Source organism: Sceloporus occidentalis, unplaced genomic scaffold (assembly GCF_023333645.1).
Source record: "Sceloporus occidentalis isolate IW3139 unplaced genomic scaffold, rSceOcc1.0.p SCAF_1, whole genome shotgun sequence".
In the NCBI taxonomy this organism is placed as follows: domain Eukaryota; kingdom Metazoa; phylum Chordata; class Lepidosauria; order Squamata; family Phrynosomatidae; genus Sceloporus; species Sceloporus occidentalis.
In genome coordinates this window covers 238,080,180-238,099,991 of record NW_028316981.1, presented here as the reverse complement: position 1 = coordinate 238,099,991, position 19,812 = coordinate 238,080,180, and the positions used below count along the sequence as shown (strand labels likewise).

At 37.8% G+C, this 19,812-nt stretch overlaps 1 protein-coding gene across 1 annotated transcript in view; it reads left to right on the top strand.

The window, feature by feature from the left end:
• Positions 1-9,354: 9,354 nt before the first annotated feature.
• The window catches only part of LOC149323657 (uncharacterized), a 28,505-nt gene continuing 18,047 nt past the window's right edge, over positions 9,355-19,812 (top strand). Inside the window, exons 1-4 of the mRNA XM_089480052.1 lie at positions 9,355-9,460; positions 13,553-13,753; positions 17,335-17,442; positions 19,365-19,477. Of these exons, the coding sequence (XP_089336178.1) occupies positions 9,355-9,460; positions 13,553-13,753; positions 17,335-17,442; positions 19,365-19,477 (528 nt within the window). The remainder of the gene's footprint in view (positions 9,461-13,552; positions 13,754-17,334; positions 17,443-19,364; positions 19,478-19,812) is intronic.

The window sequence follows — 19,812 nt, the reverse complement described above, 5'->3', positions numbered from 1 at the left end:
GTTGGGGGAGGAGTTGGGGCGTAGCATCGATATGACACACACCCTGGATCTGCCCCCCAGGGTGGCATGCCGCTCCACACCACACAGCACATGGCATTATGGTGTTCCTTTGTACTTTCCATTAGCCACTGTATGTTTGCAGTATGATCCCTAGTGCCTCCTCCTTTACTGAACCCCACATGCACTTCTGGGATTTCTCTCTCCAGGAAGCTCAGTTCATTGGTTAGTTATAGGGCCTATCACATCACACTATTATAGCACTATGATTCCACTTTAACTTCAACAGCTGCATCCTATAGAATCCTGGGGCTTGTAGTTTGGTGAAGTATCAGAGCTCTTGACAGAGAATTCTAAATTCCCCTCCCTAAACTACATACCCCAGGATTCCATATGATGTTGCCACCATGCCAGTCAAAGCAAAATCATAGCACTATAATTGTGCAGTGTGAAAGGGCCTAAGATGTGCATTGCATGGTATATGTTGTGAATGACTCTTCTTTCCCCCTTTCTCCCAAAATGCATACACCTGGAGGTGTCTAGAATATGGACAAACTTTCTCATCCTTGATAAGAAAATGTGTCATGACACATTGAGGCACTCTGTTGAGAAAATAGTGAGTGGTCTTAAGATTCTTTACTCTCTAGGATTTGTTTTGGGGAAAAATTGTTTGCAGAAAGATCATTAATTTTTGGTACCAAAATGTACCTTTTATAGAGTAAACCTTTTTGTACCAAAATGCATACATAAAATCACATTTTTGAACAAATTAATTTTTTCAGGAAAAAATCTGAAAGGCAAAAGTTCATTTAAAATTGTATAAAGATTCTCATATTCTCATACAGCAGAAAGAAAGGGCTTTATTATTTTGATTTGAATTATTGAAAATCAAGGTTACTTTCATATGTGTAGTTTATTTCAGAACTGTCCTTTTCTTATTTTGTTCTTAAAATACTATTCCGCACTGTCATCTATGTATTGTATGGCAGGATTTTCTGTATTATCCTCATCCCCCCCCCCCCCCGGAACCAATCTAAAACATACACACATGACACTCGTAGTGACCACATCACACTTTCATAATCATTGGAAAGAGGATTTCAGATAATGGTTCCCCACTACATTTAATATACTACTGTATGGAAACATAGTGCTATAATTATATGGTGTGAAAGGACCCCTTTTCTACTGATCTAGTTACTGCATCCCATCATTTCTTTCCTCATCTGTGTTTTGATAGAGTTAAGGCTTGATAGATGAAGGGAATCCTATGGATATAACATATCATGATTTCAGTAAGGCTTTTGACAAAGTTCCCCAAAGCAAGCAAATGTGGCATAGACACTTCTATTGTTTGGTGGATATGTAACTGGCTGACTGACTGAACCCAATGGCTCCTCTTCATCCTGGAGAGAGGACACTAGTAGAGTGCCTCAGGGATTTGTACTGGGCCGTGTGCTATTTATTCAACATCTTTATCAATGGCTTTGATGAAGATATAGAGAGCATGCTGATGAAGAGGGAAGAAACTTGTTTTCTGCATTTCCAGAGACTAAGGTGTAATGGATTCAAATTACAGGAAAAGAGATTCAACCTAAATATTAGGAAGAACTTCCTGGTGGTCAGAGCTATTTGACAGTGGAATATGCTGCCTTGGAGGGTGGCAGAGCAGGGAGGTGGCAAGGATTTTAGGAAGGGAGGGAGGTCCAGACTAAATGCCACCATTATAATGGGGTTTGGGCACGGGGGTGCAGCAGCATGCACCATTAATTTTTCTAATGGAAAGGGGGTCTGGACCCCATGCCCCCCTGGCTATGTCCATGGGCGGAGTCCCCTCCTTTGGAGGTTTTTAAACAGAGGTTGGATGGCCATCTGTTGGGGGTGCTTTGATTGTGGGTTCCTGCATTGCAGGGGGTTGGACTTGATGGTCCTTGAGATCCCTTCCATTTCTATGATTCCATGAGGTGTTCTCCAGTTAATGGTTAAGATATTTCTGTACTCAGGCTGCCTTTGCTCCACTTTAATTGCCACGCTCAATGCTATAGAATTCTGAGTATTGTAGTTGTGAGAGACATTTAGCCTTCTCTGTCAGAGAGCTCTGGTGTCACACCAAACTACAATACCCAGGGGAAAAAATACTGAACAGCAACTTTAAAGATCACAGTAAAACATAGAGTGAATTCACTGCCATGCAAGCAAACAGCCCCAATTCATTAAGAACTATTGGTTCTTTTTCCCCCCAGCTGATTGCAGAAAATCAGATCTCAGGGCCATAGTGTCAATTGATTTGTAACTAATACATCACAGGTGATAACCTGGATGTAAATCTATCAGCGATAAATATTATTGATGAATCATTGATTTGGAAAGTTTTCATAGATGTAATACAAATGACAAGTTAAAAGTACACATAGATTGAGCTTATTCACAATGCAGGGTGGAGTGAATACCCTTTAATGCCATAAGCTCTAAACCACACATTCACAGGGAATAAAGCTCTAATTACATTCCAAATTGAAAACTACATTTTTAATCTGGATTAATGAATGAATGCATCACAATGATACATCTATTATTGTGTTCTGCCTTATTAAACAGAATTAAATAAAAAGTAGTAGTCATCCATTTAAATGTTATTGTGAGTGAGAAATAATACACTTAAATAGGACTGTACAATTTAAGTAGCACCCAAAAGGGGGATTTTTAATTCTTAATTTGAGTGCTTTGTGCCTCCAAGTATGGAACAAAATCTAAATAATTCAAAGGGGTACTCAAATAAGTAGAGGATATCTGAACAGCTAAATTAATCAGATACCTTCACATACCAAGTAAGAGAGCTGCTTTACATTGCAATCATATACATGTCTACTGACAAGTAAATTGATTACAGTCAATCAGGTTTAAACCTAGTTAAGTAAGTATAGGATTGTAGCTTGTGTTAGTCAAAGCTGCTTCACATATGATGAAAGAAGAAATATGTATTTGATCCAAAATGGAGTTAAATATCCCAATATCTATAAATTCTCTTATTTTAATATAAATCATCATCTAATCCACTTTATTTTCAAAATATGTTAAATGCAGCCCCCTTTTTTTATGTTTTTCCCCACAGTTTTTGCTAACATGATGATCAGGCTCCTCAATCACACAGACATAGCATAAAAGTTCCACAGACAAAACTATGCTACAACTCCCTATCCTTGTCCAAACCCCAATCTCGCCACAACTATTTAGTGACCACTGGAGAGCAGGAGTAACAGAGAAGTGTTTGATTGTGTTCTCATAGCTAGATACAGAATAACGGCACCATCCACTAAGACCTGCAGAGGAACACCAGATTTATTTTCCTTCTGGATGTTCCCTCTAGAATGTCAGAGAAATTTATAAAAGCTAGTTTTCCCCTATCTTATATTGGTAACCAAAATACTTTGTAACCAAATTTATTGTAGCCAATACATTTTGAGTTATGCTTTTCCAGAAATGGCTTCACTGCTTCTTTCCTGAGCCTCAGATTTGATTTGATGGAGCCCTAAATGGATCAGGCATCCAAGTTAAGAAACCAGCCACATTGCCAAATATTAGCTGTATGGGTTTGCTTGGATATAGGTGGGTCTTGGTGGTCTGTTTAGCACGACTGGGAGGACCCAATTTTGACAGGTGCCTCTTATACCTTACCTTCAGGCTCCCCATTACTTGGATTGATCTTGTAATGCTATCTTGTAAACTGCATACACATTGGCAATAGCCATCTTGCAATGCCTACAACTGATCATAGGTCTGACCATTGTTGCTAGGATTATGCCATAGGGGAATTATGTCCCTATGTTCTACCACAAATAGTGGATTTACTAGACACAGATGAATCAGTCTATTTCCAGCCTATTAACTTTCTCATGTGTTTCCATTTTTTTTTCTATTTCAGCATTAATCTTCTAATTGAAAACAAAATATGCATGAAATGACTAATTAAAAAAAATCAGATTGAAAACCTTGTATTTAGAATACAATCCTATGACCAAAATACTAATTCTGAAGACATGCATTGTGAAATGCATTTTGATGCCTTTTTGGAATTTTGAAAATGAAAATATTGATAATAATCTGTATTCCAATCCACATATTGGCCTAGCAGGTATGAATTAGGCCAGTATATATGGTACTGAAGGAAGATCAAGTTTCTCAAGTAGAATCATAGAATCGTAGAGTTGGAAGAGACCATAAGGGCCATCCAGTCCAACCCCCTGCCATGCAGGAAATCCAAACCAAAGCATCCCCGATAGATGGTCGTCCAGCCTCTGCTTAAAGACCTCTAAGGAAGGAGACTCCACTACACTCCAAGGGAGTGTGTTCCACTGTCGGACAGCCCTTACTGTCAAGAAGTTCCTCCGAAAGTTGAGATGGAATCTCTTTTCCTGTAGCTTACATCCATTGTTCCGGGTCCTGTTCTCTGGAGCAGCAGAAAACAAGCCTGCTCCCTCCTCAATATGACATCCATTCAAATAGTTACACAGGGCTAGTCACCTCTTAATCTTCTTTTCTCCAAGCTAAACATCCCCTGCTCCCTAAGTCGTTCCTCATAGGACGTGGTTTCCAGACCCTTCACCATTTTAGTTGCCCTTCTTTGGACACCCTCCAGTTTCTCAATGTCCTTTTTAAATTGTGGTGCCCAGAACTGGACACAATATTCCACGTGAGGCCTGACCAAAGCAGAATACAGTGGCACTATTACTTCTCTTGATCTAGACACTATACTTTTATTGATGTGTATTGGCTTTTTTAGCTACCACATCGCAGTGTTCACTCATGTTCAAGTAGAAGTAAGTAGGAAGAGGTTTGTGATGATTAAAAGAAATTGCTTAGACTTGAAGTACTGCTTAATTTCTAGCAAGTGGAGGAAAAGATGAAATTGCTGTGAAATCCTACATATGTCTGCTCAAATGTAAGTCCCAACAAACTCAGAGGGATGTACTTCAAGGTAAGTGAATTTTAAAGAATTTCAGCCTTTGCATCACTAGTTCAGGATTATGGGAGATCAATTATCTGTGGACCATTTTAAACACCTAATGCCTTTATATAAGTGCTAAGGATTCCTAACATAATTTGAGCAATATTCTAATTAGTGAAATAAGTAGTTTTTGCCCCCACTCAATATACCATACATAATTGTTAGGGTAAATTGGACAGCTAGAATAATTCTGCAATTTATTCCCTCAGCATGTATAATTTTAATTTGATCAGTTGGAACAAAGTACAGCACTGCCAAAGGGCAAAGAAATAACATATGCATAATAAATTATAGCGAGTAATAATGGGAGGTATTAATTGCTATGCTCTTGTTCTACTGCTTTATCTGTTAATTGTATTCATAGATCATTCCTTGTATATAAATTTGCCTTCAATTATTTTTGCTAGGGGTAGGAAGGCAGTCAGCCCTAAAGGCATATGGTGTGTGTGTTTAAAAAAACACACACACAACAGCTAAGGATCTGGAAGTAGTTCAAGGGACAGAATGAAGTAAATGGTTAGGCAATAATGTTAGGCAACTGGATTGCCCAAGGCTAAGCAACCTGAACAGCTGAAACAGCTATGTGGTTAGAAATGCACACAGAGCAGAAGTACTGAAAGCATAGTATATGGAAAGTTTATGTGGTAGTAATTGAATGTAACTGTGGGGAACAGGAATAAAATGCCTGTGAGTATGTTTGTGTGGTAATGCAAGCAAAGGTGGATGGATATTAATCAAAGAGTGTGAGAGAGTTTATTAGAAAGAGAAAGGTAGCAATGCCCATTACTCTCCATCTGCTGTAATGGCTGATGTTGTCAGGACTTGCTGGTGGTCATGTTCTTCATTATATTTCATAGACCAGAACATACCCTTGAAAAACAACACTTGAGTACTGATCTGTCCTGAGGTCATTCCTTTAGGTAACTAAACAAGCTAGTTCTTTGTATCTCATCTTCAGGATCCTTCTTCAAGCCTGCTGTACAAATAGGAGGAATTGCTGATGAAGATCTATCTACAATCAAAGGAAAAAGAATAAATTATAGCCATGCATACACTGAAAGACTTCACTTCCAAGAAAGACTAATCCATTAGATCAATTACATTATCCCACAAGACAAAATGAGTCTTATCATTTTGTGAATGCTGTCAATAAAATATCCCTCTGATTGGCTTTTAATACCTTCAGCCAATTGAGATCTTGATTATCTCTTTGGATAATCAAGTGGCAAAGGATTTGGTCAATTTGAGATATAACTATTTGATTTTAGCAGTGCCACGGCCCCTTATTTCCAGACAACCAAAGATGAATAGTGCACAATGGTGTGTTGAGAAATACTGGAAAGTGAAAATATCTACCACAAAAGCCTGAATTCACATTTCTGGTAAATGGACTAACTAGATCAGGTGTTTTAATTTATTTATTTTAAAATCTTTTTTATCCAGGTTTTTAAAATGTGTACCTTGTCTAACTCTGCAGTAAGCCATGTTGGACCCTTATGTTAGGAGAAAGACAGGGAAATAAGTTAATTCAATAAATAAGTAAATAAAATAGACATTTGTAGTTGTTATTAGTAAAGTTTTCTGGGATCTAAACAACATGGCCTTCAAGGCAAAGTGCCTTGGGTCTCTAGGAGGGAAAAATAGGGTATAAATTGAATAAATAAATAATAATAAATAAATAACAGAAGCAGAGACCATTTCCTCTCACACAAAGGCAATGACCACTAGGGATGTAAAGGATATTCACAATTCTTCTCATCTTGTCAACACAGTGAGATGTCCTACATGTGAACTACTAGATGATCCTTTTTTGTCCTTGAGCAAGAATAAAAGGTATAATCCCACTGCCCCCATTTTTGCTGCATTTTGTGCAAAAAAAAATCACAACGTTTTTGCATTAAAATGTTGTATTTTGACTTCTGTACAGAAAAAAAACTGAAATGCAAAAAAATTAAATGCACACCAAAAAAAACCATAACCTCATTCAGCAGAGAAAAACTGCTGATTTTTTTCTTGTACCCGAGAAATAATTAAATAAGTGAAGGTTTACATCCCTGTGGATCCCCTCCTAGATCTACCTAGCCTAATTTCTCCATTTAGGTTTAATTAATGTGATTTAATGTACTAGAAGTTTTCTGAACTTTTGCTAGCATCCTTTGCATGCCTCCTCAGGCTAAAACCATCAAGAATGATCCCACAAAGCCAGAGGGCACAGTGCAGTAGCAGCCTCCATAGAAACCACACTAATGTAAGAATCAAGTTCAAAGCAGCCATGAGCAATTTTATACTAAAAGTTTCCTGCAAACTTGTCACAGCAGATTTCTGCAGATTCTGTCACATTCCTTACATATTTCAGTTGTAACAGGCCCTCTACTAGGGCTTCCTACAGGGACTTTCAGTTACACCATCCACTTGTTTTTCCTCCTTTCCAGCTCCAGAAAGCAAAGCAAACTGAATCAGGCCTAGACAGAAAGTGAAATACAGTAGAAACATAGAATCAGAGAGCTGGAAGGAACAATAAGGGCCATGTAGTCCAACTCCCAGTCATGCAGTGATAAACAACTAAGGCAATCCCAAGAGACAGACATTAAAATTCTGTTTAAAAACCACAAAAGGCTGTCTCAAAGGCAGTCTGCTCCACTGTTCTTCCTACTGTTTAGATGGAAACTTTTTTGTTGCAATTTATGTCAATGAGTTCATATCGCAGGTCCAAAACACACTGTAGAAATAATCCAGTTTGAGACTGCTTTTACTGCCCTGGCTCAGGACTAGGGAATCATGGGAATTGTAGTTTATTGTGGCACCAGAGCTGTCTGACAGAGAAGGCTAAATGTCTCATAAAACTACAGTTCCAAGAATTCCCTAGCATTGAGCCAGGGCAGTTAAAGCATTCTCAAATTGGATTATTTCTGCAGTGTGTTTTGGACCATAGTCTCTGGAACAGCTGAAGACAAAGTTTGTCTTCTACATGACATTTCCTCAAATTTTTAGAGATGGCTATCATGGCATCTTTCAATCCTCTCTTCTTTAAGCTAAACATACCCAGCTCCCTAAGGTCTAAGGCTTTATTTCCAGACCTTTGATGTTCTTGGTCACTCTGGCCTGGATACATTCCAGTTTGTCAATATTTTTCTTGAACAGTGGCATCCAGAACTGGACACAGTATTCCAGGTGACATCAGAAGAAAACAGAATAAAGTGACACTATTATTCCTCTTAATCTGGACACTCTATTCCTGTTGATACAGCTTATAAACTGCATTGGCTTTCTTAGCCACCATATCACACTGTTGACTCATGTTTAGCTTGTGGTCTGTTGAAACCCTTAGATCAGTGGTCCCCAAACTGTGTCCTTTAAGAGAATTTGGACTTTAGCTCCCAGAAACCTCAGTCATGTTGGCCAGTAGTCTGGGATTCTGGAAGCTGAAGTCCAAAATCCCTTAAAGAGCACAGTTTGGGGACCACTGTCTTAGATCATTTCCACTGGTACATGATGTGAAACCCAATAACCATCTGATGTAGAGTTTAATTTGGTATATTTCTTCATTATCAACATGTTATGTTTGTCTTCTACATGACATAATTGTTCTTTTGGATAAGATCCTTCCAAAATTCAAAATTTTCTTCAAAAATATGCCAAAAAAGAACTTGTGGTATTTAAAAATATGAATGAGGGACAACTGTTCTGTCGGGCATAGAGATTTTACTGCATAATTCATAAAAGTCTGACTTAGAAACCACAACTATGTTTGTGGTGATGAATTCCACCTTGCTTCCCCCCACCCCCACTCCTGACAGAGTCCTCATCTTTAGCAACACATGCCAGGCAAATACAGCACAATCCTCTCCATATTGGGAGCAGTTGTAGCAATGGAGTGACCAGCTTTTGTGGGTTTTAACAACAACAACAAAAATATTTGGTTATACCCCGCCTCTCCAATGAGATTGAGATGGCTTACAACTTTAAAATATAAATACAATACAATAAAATCACTCATAAACTCACCCACTAATCCACCACAAACCCAAAATTAATAACAATAACTATAATAAAAATACAATTAAAAATGTTAAAACAAAGTAAACAGGGTAGTCAATGGGAGGTGACTGAGTTTTTGTCTATAACAAAGAATAGATAATTTGATATCTGAGTTAACTTTTTAGACACCAAGGAAATGTCCAGTAAATTTATCTGGTTGTCTCAATTAATTCCAAATCAGAGCAGAAGCAGTTTAGCTAAATCTATCATTTTAACTAGAAAGAACCTAATTGTTTAATTGATATATAAACAAGATTCTCTACATGAATGAATGATATGAAAAAATAATGTTGGTATTTTATTTCCCTGTAGACATGCATTTTATATCAGAAGAAAATATTCCCATGTCATCCCAGCCTTGGCTCTGGAAGAAAAGAAGCAATGCCATTTTTCCAACTGATGAAAGCCAGAACAAAACAGGTAAAGCACACAAAGTCGAAACCTCATTCACAGTTACTAAATGACCATAAAGGAAATTCTGAAATCTGAAGTCAGCAGGAATACTTGCTCAACATCCCTATGCTGGTCATGGCTCATGAAATTTAATATCCAAGAACATCCCAAGACCACAGGGTACCCCACCACTGTTGTACATAAATATACTTGAAATCGTAGAATCATAGGACTTTATCACACGGAGAGAAATTGGGAGGAAAGCAGTGGTTTAGACGGACATTAGCCCATGAAAATCATGCAATCTCAGTGAAGATTTTCACGTGCATTGCGATTAAAGAGGACTTATCCTGGCAATAAATAGGTAATAACCAGCAACAAATCATTCATGTGATTTCTGGGATAAGTCCTATGTAATTGCAACGTCGTATGAAAATTGCATGATTTTCATGGGCTAATGTCTGTTTAAACCCCCACTTTTCCCTGATTTCCCCCATGTGATGAAGTCCATAGGCTTGGAAGAGACCACCATCCAGTCCAACCCCATTATGCCATGTAGGAATACACAGTCAAAGCACTCACGACAGATGACCATCCAGCCTCAGCTTAAAAACCTCCAAAGAAGGAGACCACCACTACACCCTGAGGAAGCATGTTCCACTGTTGAGCAGGTCTTTTCCAAAGGAATGGAAAGAATATTTTAAATCATCTAAAAATGGTTGAAAGTCATGCTGCTTGAATGTCAGGAAACTGATATATAATATTCTGAAGATTCTAAAGATTGGACCTGCAATGGGAGGAGAATTGTTTCATTTCTTGATCCTAGGCCAAATTTTCCTACAATATTTTATTCTGCTTTTTTTCCCCTTTTGCAACCCAATCACCTATGATTATCAAAAAGTTCTGTTTGGGTGTGTGATCAGTTTCCTCCTGGACTCCAGCACAGAAACTTTCCATTTCTGTTTCTTCATCCTCTGTACTTGGAGCATAAATGTGGATTATGTTTATATTGATGGGTTTTTTCCTGATTGATATGAGTCAGTCAGACTTTGCATTTTATCCTTTGACTGCTTTTGCTACATTTCGTCTTGGTCACTTTAGCTCACTCACACCAACTACTGCAATGTTTATATGTTCCATTTCTTGTTTTACAATGTCTAACTTCCACAATGCATGCTTTTCACATTCCATGTTCCTATAATATGTGTTGTGCAGCTTCAGACTTTCATTTCACCTCTGAGCATGTCAACAGCTGCCTGAGTCCTTTTGGCTTGAGTCTAGTTGTGTCATTATCATCAGTGTTACTTATGGTTGTTCTCTGCTGTACCCCAACAGCTTGTTGAGTGCATTTCTACATGGGAATGTCATCTTCTGGATCTATTTCTTGTTTTATTTTGGATTGCCTCATCAAAGTTTTTATGGTAATAGACTTTCAAAAGGAGTTTACCATGCCTCTTTCTGAGCAGGTGTATCAAACGTTATCTGGAGTGCCACTGCTGTTGTCTCTAACAGATCCTCTACCACTGCCCCACACACTACTGCTGCTACCTATTAGCAATTTGGCACTTTTAGTTTGGCTCCTCAGCAAATGCCTGTCTGACATGGGAGACACTATCCCATCACCATTGAAAGGTAGGGCCATTAGTAGATAACCAAGGATTACTTACCTAGATTAGAGCTATTGAGCACATCACATTTAAGTGCAACCATTTCTGCAAATAGTTCCAGGTTTGTCCATAGTAAACAGAAAGAAAGACTATGAAAGGAAATTATGTGATGAGTTTCCTTCATCGAGTTACTTCCTGACTTGTCATCCTTGACCAGTATGAGATAAGAGACAGAGAAGTTTATGAAAAATGCCTTCACTCTTTCAGGCATAGAAAAAATGTTTCTGTTGCATCAAACAAATGTGACTCCGAAACACCAATATAGCCTTGATCTGCGTCATTTCCAGAGCTTAGGAAACTTACTTTTGGGGGACTACAATTTTCAACTATTTGTTATTGATGTACTATGATGGGGCATTCTCCAAGATTTCTCAGGAATCCTTCAGAGGTCCTGGTAGATGATGGCACATTTGTGAATCTAGCAATAAGAATATGGCAGAATACTTCTCAGCCCCTCCCCCACATTTGACAGCTTAGAAATAGCTATGTTGGAGGAGCTGCAATGGTGGAAAGGTGAATTAGAAGGATTTGGTCATTGCACCAAGCTGGTAGAGAATTCCAACCTCCACAATGACCCCTCAAAATAACACTGAGACATATGCTGGAGATATGGGCTATGGAAGTCACTAAAAGCCACCATTTTTCCCCAAGTGAGTCAAGGAATGAAAGTGTTTGTATCCATCCAGCAACTGTTCCCCATATACCTTCTTCATTTTGTTGGTGGAAGTCTGATATCACGGTCTGTTAGTGGGAGAGAAAGGAAAGGAAGGCTAGTGAGCAGGTCCATCCTTCCCCAATTCCTTGGGACAGCTAAGGCTCTTAGAGACTGGTATGAAGAAAGAATAGGAAAGGAGCATACTGGTCATGAGAAAATATGCTTATAATTCACGGTTACATCATTATTTTGAAACTAGATAATATACTTTTTTACTGGTCTCTGTCTTTCACCCTACCATTGTGGCTGGTAGGTTCCACATCAACAGGGCAGTGAATGTGCTTTGCATTTTTGTATGAACTTTAAAGGAGCAATCCAAAGTTATGAACCTGTTTTGCAGATAGTGCTTAGCACTTTCAGTAACACCTTTAAAACAGATCCACAAAACCCCTGACATGTAAGCTGCCACCACAATTCATGTTCTCCTTTCAATTCATACTGCCTCACTCTTCTCATATTTGCATACATCTTGCTTTCTCACTCTTTCTGGACCAGAAGATTATCGCTCTGCGTCCTTCTTTTCCATTCTGAGCATGGAACGGAAGGAGCAGGGACCAGTGCAGAACGAGTGGGGGACGGATTTTACCGCATGCACCCGTCCCTCATTCGTTGCGTTCCCCCTCTCTTCCGTTCTTAATCCATTCCAGAGGGGGAAATTTTTGAGAACTGTTCTGAACAGTTCTCAAAAAGCATTCCCTTTGGAACGGAACGGGAAGGGAAGAGAGGGGGAACGGAACGAATGAGGGACGGGTGTGTGCGATAAAATCCGCCCCCCACTCGTTACGTTTCCTGCCGGGCTGGGCCGAGAACTTTATCGCACCAGGTTCTCTCCTCCAACTTTCTGCCCTCCACCTCCTTCTTTCCCCTAACCCATCTTCTGACTCTCACATAAACTTCTATTCCATTTGCACATATCTCTTCCATCTTCTTCCTGAAGGTACCAAGATTTCATTGCTGCAGGGACAACTAAATATAAGGCTCTTCCACATGTTCAGGGAGCAAATATTCAATTTGAAAATGTAAATGTTCCAAAATTATTTACTCTCTAATAGGGGGCATGGGTATACTCATGTTTCTGCTAGAAACATTATCTACATTTCTCCAGTAACATCTCTCCAGACCAATATCTGCTCCTCCTCCCTCAGCACAACTGTATCACAAGACATATGGCTTGCATCGTGATTTTTATCATCTGATTAGAACAATAGTCAGCAAGCAACACTGCAGTAATTGTTCACTGATCTTGAGCTTTTCTGGCCTATCTTCTGGTCGCATGCTTTTATTTAATCCAGAATGCAGACTGTAGCTGTAATCTTTTGAATTTAAATCCCATTGATTCAATGTAAATATGTAAAGGGTTTATTCTAAATCTGCTCTATTTGATGCATACTATTACTGAACCTCCAGGCAACTTAAAGAAGTCACCATCATTTAAATATGTTCTCATACAAAATCATCAGAGGTAGCAGTTGCATTAAAAGTATTAAGATTATAGCTTACTCTTTATTAAAAAGCAATATAGTGGTAACTACATGCACATCAGAAGTCAAAATATTCGTTTGGACTATCAATCCCAGAGCAACCCAGCTGACATTGTTAGTGATAGCCATTGTTTCTGCCTGCTGGGGGATTCTGGGAGTCATAATCAAAAAAATAACTTTCTCCAAAAGCATTGATGCACATTATTTGCAAAAGACTCCTGCTTCTGTGTGAATAATCCTTATCCTGCTGTTTTAGAGGCCTGGGTGCAAACTGTTCTTCCATCAAGCTCTCAAGATACTGAAGAGACACTGAGTGGTAATGCCGACCCCATATCACAAACAACCATCATCTCATCTATTCCTCTGCCAGGCAGTATTACTGACTACATGGATGAATTGCATATCCATCCTTCATGTGCAGCAGAAAGCACTGATGTTGGTGAGGAAACAGGTCCAGGTAAGCATTCAACCACTGGTTCACAAAACCTCTTTAAAACTGTACAAGAGATAAAAGTCTTTAGAGTTGGATCCAGGGATGCTTCCATCATGGGAAAACTGGAAATATTGATTGGATGTGATGGGAACTAGGTCAGTGGGTCACCTGATGTGGAGACTCATGGTTTCACGCCCCCCCCCCCCCTTCTTGATCTCCTCCCATACCATACAGAATTCTTAGCAAGGCTTTTTGTATCAACGTTACTCATAAATTGTAAATCCTGTATATCACTGAAAGTAATGGCAATAGTTGTAACATAAACAACTAGTAAAATTATAATTATACCTTTAAATTAAAATATCATTAATACGGCCTAAATGTATTTATGTGTACATTGTTTCACGTGGTTAAAGTGAAAATTTGGTAAGATGTGTTGTTTTTAAAGAAAATTTTACAATAATTTTTTTTTTTAATTTTTATTTTCATTTTCAAACAAACACTAAAACATTCATACAACATTATACACATTATACATTGAGGCACGTAACCTTATATACAAACAACATATTTCACATTGACAAAACAAATAGTTCCTTGACATGACTAAAATAACATTTAACATAAAGGTGCTTCCTATTATTCAGTTAACTTCATCTTCCAGTATTGGATTCTTATGTTATGTCTTATTTCCATTTTCCCTTTAAGACATTGATCTCCAAACAAAGGGTGGGTATGAAACTTCCCTAGGTGTAATTCTAAGAAGAGTGTACCTTTACGTTTTCTCGTCTCTTTTTGGGGCGCCTCACTATAGTTTAGTTATAATTTTATTTAAATAGACTGTTGCTATGCAAACTCCTCTCTATCTTATACAATATGTAAATTGTAAATGACTTTCCATATGTCTCCCCCTCCAGTATAAACAGATAGCTCCTTTGTATTTACAATAAAGCTTCTAGTTTTAACAAAGTATATTTGTTTCCATAATTCATATATTAAATAAAAGCAGCAAAAGGAAAGAGAGGGGTAAAAATCTCTTCTATTACACTAGTTAACTTCCAAGGAAGAATATATTCTGCTTCCAGAGCAACTTAGATATGGGAATGCTTATTTAGTCCCATCTTCCAATGGTGCGTGATTTTTAATCAGACTAGCAAAATATTTTGCCATCTTCTCTTAATATAGTCCTTAAATGGTAACCATTGTTCTATTACTTGTTCTTCACTTTTCCCTTTGATCCAAGAGGTCATTCTATCCAACTCCGCCATTTCGAGAGTTTTCATTAACCATTTCTCTATTGAAGGGGCGGAGTTCTGTTTCCAGAAGCTAGCAAAGACAATTCTTGCACATGTAAATAGGTAGAATAATAATCTTCGGTATCTCACAGGTGCAGTGTCTTCAAACATCCCTAATAAACACACTTCCGGGGAGAAAGGAATTGAAATTTTAAACTCTTTCACAATTATTTCATATACACATATCCAATATTTTTTTGCAATCTCACAGGTCCACCACATGTGGTAGTAAGTTCCTGTGGTTTTTTGACATTTCCAACATATAGGACTAACTTTCTTATAGATCAGAGAGATTTTATGAGGGGAAAGATGCCATCTGTAAACCATTTTGAATACATTTTCTTTCAGGTCCTGATTAGCAGTATATTTCAGCCCCCTGTTCCAGATGTATTCCCAGTTTTTATACAAAATATTATGGCCCACATTTTGAGCCCATTTGATCATACTATGTTTAATAGGCTCTTCTTCAGTATTCCATGAAAGGATCAGTTCATAAAATTTCGCAATTGCCTTCCTATTCACTTTGCTAATTAGTTCTTCCCAGGCTGTTTTTTCTTTTGCTATTCCCACATCTGCCATATCGAGCTTCCATCTCTCTTTAAGTTGTCTAAATAGGTACCAATGGCAGTTACTCCCTGATTGGTTCAGTTCTTCTTGAGTGTTAAACATCAAGACTCCTTGCTGGTCTTTTATTAAATCTGAGTATCTAAGCCATTTTTTTGTGGGAATGGCTTCTCTATTAAAGAAGGCTTCATGCGGGGAACAACATTGTAAAATCTGGTTACTGAGTCTGCTTTTCCATCTTTCCCAAACTTTTAGTAGAGCTTTTCTCAACACATGATGTTTACATGCTCTATGCACCTTGTCTTTAGAGTAAAATAAGTAAGCATGGAACCCAAATCTGAGATTCTCTCCCTCTAAATTTAGTAGGTGTACATCTTCTAGAGTTATCCACTCAGTAAGCCACCATAAAGCCGCAGCAAAATAATAAGATTTTAAGTCAGGCACCCCCAGACCTCCTCTAGACTTTTTATCGCACATTGTTTTTTTACTAATTCTGGCTTTCTTCCTGTTCCAGACAAATCCCATAATAACGCTCTGCCATTTATCAAGTGGTTTGAAAGAATGCAAGATGGGAATCGTCTGGAACAGGAAAAGAATTTTTGGCAAAACACACATCTGAATAACAGATATTCTTCCAAACCATGAAAGTTGAATATTTGCCCATTTCTCTAAATCTTTCTTAATATCTCCCCACATTTTAACATAATTATTCTTGTATAGGTCGATGTTTTTGCTTGTTAACACAATCCCCAAATATTTGACACTCTCTACCACCTTAAATCCTGATATATGTTCTAGATTTTCTATGTCTTTTCCCTTCAGGTTTTTAGTAATCATGTTGGTTTTATCTTTGTTAATCTTTAATCCAGAATTCTTTTCAAAATCAGCTAGGATATATAACAAAGGCTTTATGCTATCGCAAGGATTTTCCAAAATATAGACTACATCGTCTGCGAAGCATCTCATCTTGTACTCTTCTTTTTTTATCTTTATACCTTTGATCTGCGTTTCTCCTCTTACAAGCTGATTTAGAGTCTCAAGTACAAAGATAAACAAAAGTGGGGATAGCGGGCATCCTTGCCGCGTTCCTTTATTTATTACAAACTCATCAGACTTGGTGTTGTTTATTAGCAGCCTAGCCCTCTGATTGTTGTAAATTTCTCGAATCCATTCCTGAATTCGGAAACCAGCCTCGACATATTCCAACATTTTAAAAATTGTTTTCCACTTTACGTTGCCTTTGACTACAATAATTTTTTTAAAATAAATTTTTAAAATTTATTTTTTTTTAAAAAAAAATGGGGCTTTCCTTTCTCCTCCCACTGAGCCTTGCCCCACTCACACCATCTCTTCAGAATTTTAAAGAGACACAGGTGAACCCCACAGCCTATTTCTACCAAAAGGCAGATGTTTGGGCAGCAGTTGTGTCATCCCCCACTTAGGATGCCACCTGGTGTGGCCCATACCCCCATAGTGATGCTCCTGCATTGGGTGGTAAAAGACAAACCTAATCATTATAGATTTTAACAAATCACTCTTACTAAAAGTACTTGCAAAGAGAAGCATGTCTTCAGTTTATTTTGGTTCTTTTCTGTTGGTGGCCAGTTTGAACAAACTGCAATCCAAATGCTTGACTGCAACAGGAATTTTAAAATTAGTCAGAATTTTCTGTTCAAAAAGATCATGGCAACTCATGGTAGATGCACAGTTTCCCTGTTTCCTTTGCCATTTGCATTTTTTCTACAGGTGAAATTGGACAAGGGAAATCTTTGTTGAATAAATTTAGTTTCAGCCAGCTACCATTTGTGAGATACCTGACTGAAAAGAAAGGAAAGAAAATACCTGCACAAAAAGGTATCACAGAAGCAAATATGCTGCCTCTAAATATCAAAATAAATTTGTTACAGCAAATATCCAGTAGAATAAAAATATACATTGCATTATGTTTACATAAAAATATTACATATAATTAAATTGCAACAGGAACAATAGAAGAAAAAGTATGGAATCCATTAACAAAATGAAAAATAACAAAATCTGGGAAATGTGTTTCCTGACATTCCAAAATAAGATTCCTTAAACCTTATCCCATGAGAAAACAAAGCAGAAATGGAGCCAGAGAGTAGCCACTTTCTCTGCACCTTCCTGCATGATGTCGTAGCACTTCTCTTCCTGTAGGAAAAGGCATGCTTTTACAACCATCTCCTATGGGAAGAAAACTTAAGCACTATAACATCATGCGGTAAGACAAAGAGAAAGCTGCTGCTCTTCAGCTTCTTTTCCACCTTGTTTTGTTGTGTGATAAGGGTCTTATAGTGAGGCAATGTTGTTTCATTAGTTATGTCTTATATTTCTGAAATGTGAAGTCCTCTGGACTCTTTTTAGGGTTTGTTTGGTTTTTTTACTTCATTGAACTCAGGAGCCTTGGAGAACTATATTTCCTATGTAACCTGGACATCAGATCCCAGGCTACATAGTAATCCCAGTAATATCCTAATATCAAAACAGGGAAGGAGAGATGAGGAGTATTATTATTATTATTATTATTATTATTATTATTATTATTATTATTCAAACTAATCCCAGGCTAAAATTTTGTTCCCTAAGTCAAACTCCGCTGCCAGCATTATTTGTAATTATCTGTTTATTAAATGTGTCAGAATAAGTTATATGAGTCTGTGTCGGGTAGATTAGCTTGTCTCTAGTGCACAATTTCTTAACTATTGCTGACATTCTACAACAGCTACACAGTTACAGCAAAGTAATGTTTCCTGGCCTGGCTCCTCCCAGGCCACCTTATGAGCCAGCAGTTGGATTGGGCAAAGGTCCAAGGAAGTCAATTCAGCTTCTGACTGAGATGCTAAGAAGATGACATTTCCATCTCCCTTCCACTGCTAAATGAGGCTGCAACAAAGACCTATGACAGAGATCTTGCTTCTGATTGTTGCAGCCTCACATGCTGGCAAGAGGGGAGCTGAAAACATCCTCCTCCTTGTACCACAAACAAAAGCCGAATGAACGTCCTTAACCAAATTCATCTACTGGCTCTTAAGGTGGAGTGAAGGCTATTTACATAGTTTTACAGAAAGACAACATAATCATATTGAATACAAAGCAGTTATGGATTCATTACAATAGGTTACAAATACTTATGTTTGTCTCAAGGTAGATGCATTCTCTTCCTACCCAGTAGCTCAAAAAGAATCAGTTATGTGCTTTTATGGTGACTGACCTCTGCTACATTGCAGAATTAATGCAGTTTAACACTGCTTTAACTATCATGGCCCCATCCTATAGAATTCTGGGATTTGTTGTAGCACCATAGCTCTCTGACAGAGAAGCTTAAATATCTCACAAAACTACAGAACCTAGAATTCCATAGAATTGAGCCATGGTTCAATTCAAAATATATGCCTTTTTGAAAACTAAGGATAAATGGCAGTCTTTTTCAAGTTTAAATACCTTGAAATATGTTCTTATCTCCAGTCACTGATTAGAGATAACTGTGATGTTTTTCTGCACAGAGATGAAGAAGGGCTTTCTTTAGCCTTGAGTCAAGAAACCCCAGCTCTTATCTCTGATCAGTGATCACAGATAATCACAATGCTGAAGAACAAAATAACAGGACTTCAATGTATGAATGTTGAACTATTTCATGTCCAAGATTTGTATCCCTGGTTTAGAGTGTTAAGAGCATTCTGCAGCAGTCAGCATTTCTGTTCCATTTTGCTTGATATCTCCTATAGTCAATAATTATTTATTTGTATATATTATAGATCATCCAAATACTCCTAGAGTACTCTCTCATGACAATCAGCTGGATGGATGCCTATCCAAAGATGAGCAACTTTACATTCCATACAGATTAGCTAAATTATATATTATCAAGGTAATACAGTCAAAGAAGGTTACTTCTGATATAAAGTGAGTGTAGTATATAATTCACTGAGAATTCATTACTAGTTCACCTTACCTTACTTATCATAGTAACTCTTTCTTGAAAAATCAGTATTTTTTTTCTACTTTCCCTGCCGGAAGGTATTACAGTGGGACCTTGTTATACACTGGGATTTGGTTCCAAGATCCCCCGTGGATAACAAAATCCGTGGATGCTCAAGTCCCATTAAACATAATGGCAGAGCATAATGATGTCCCTTATAAAAATGGTAAATCAAGATTTGATATTTGAAATTTATACTTTTTGAACATTTTGAAACCGTGGAT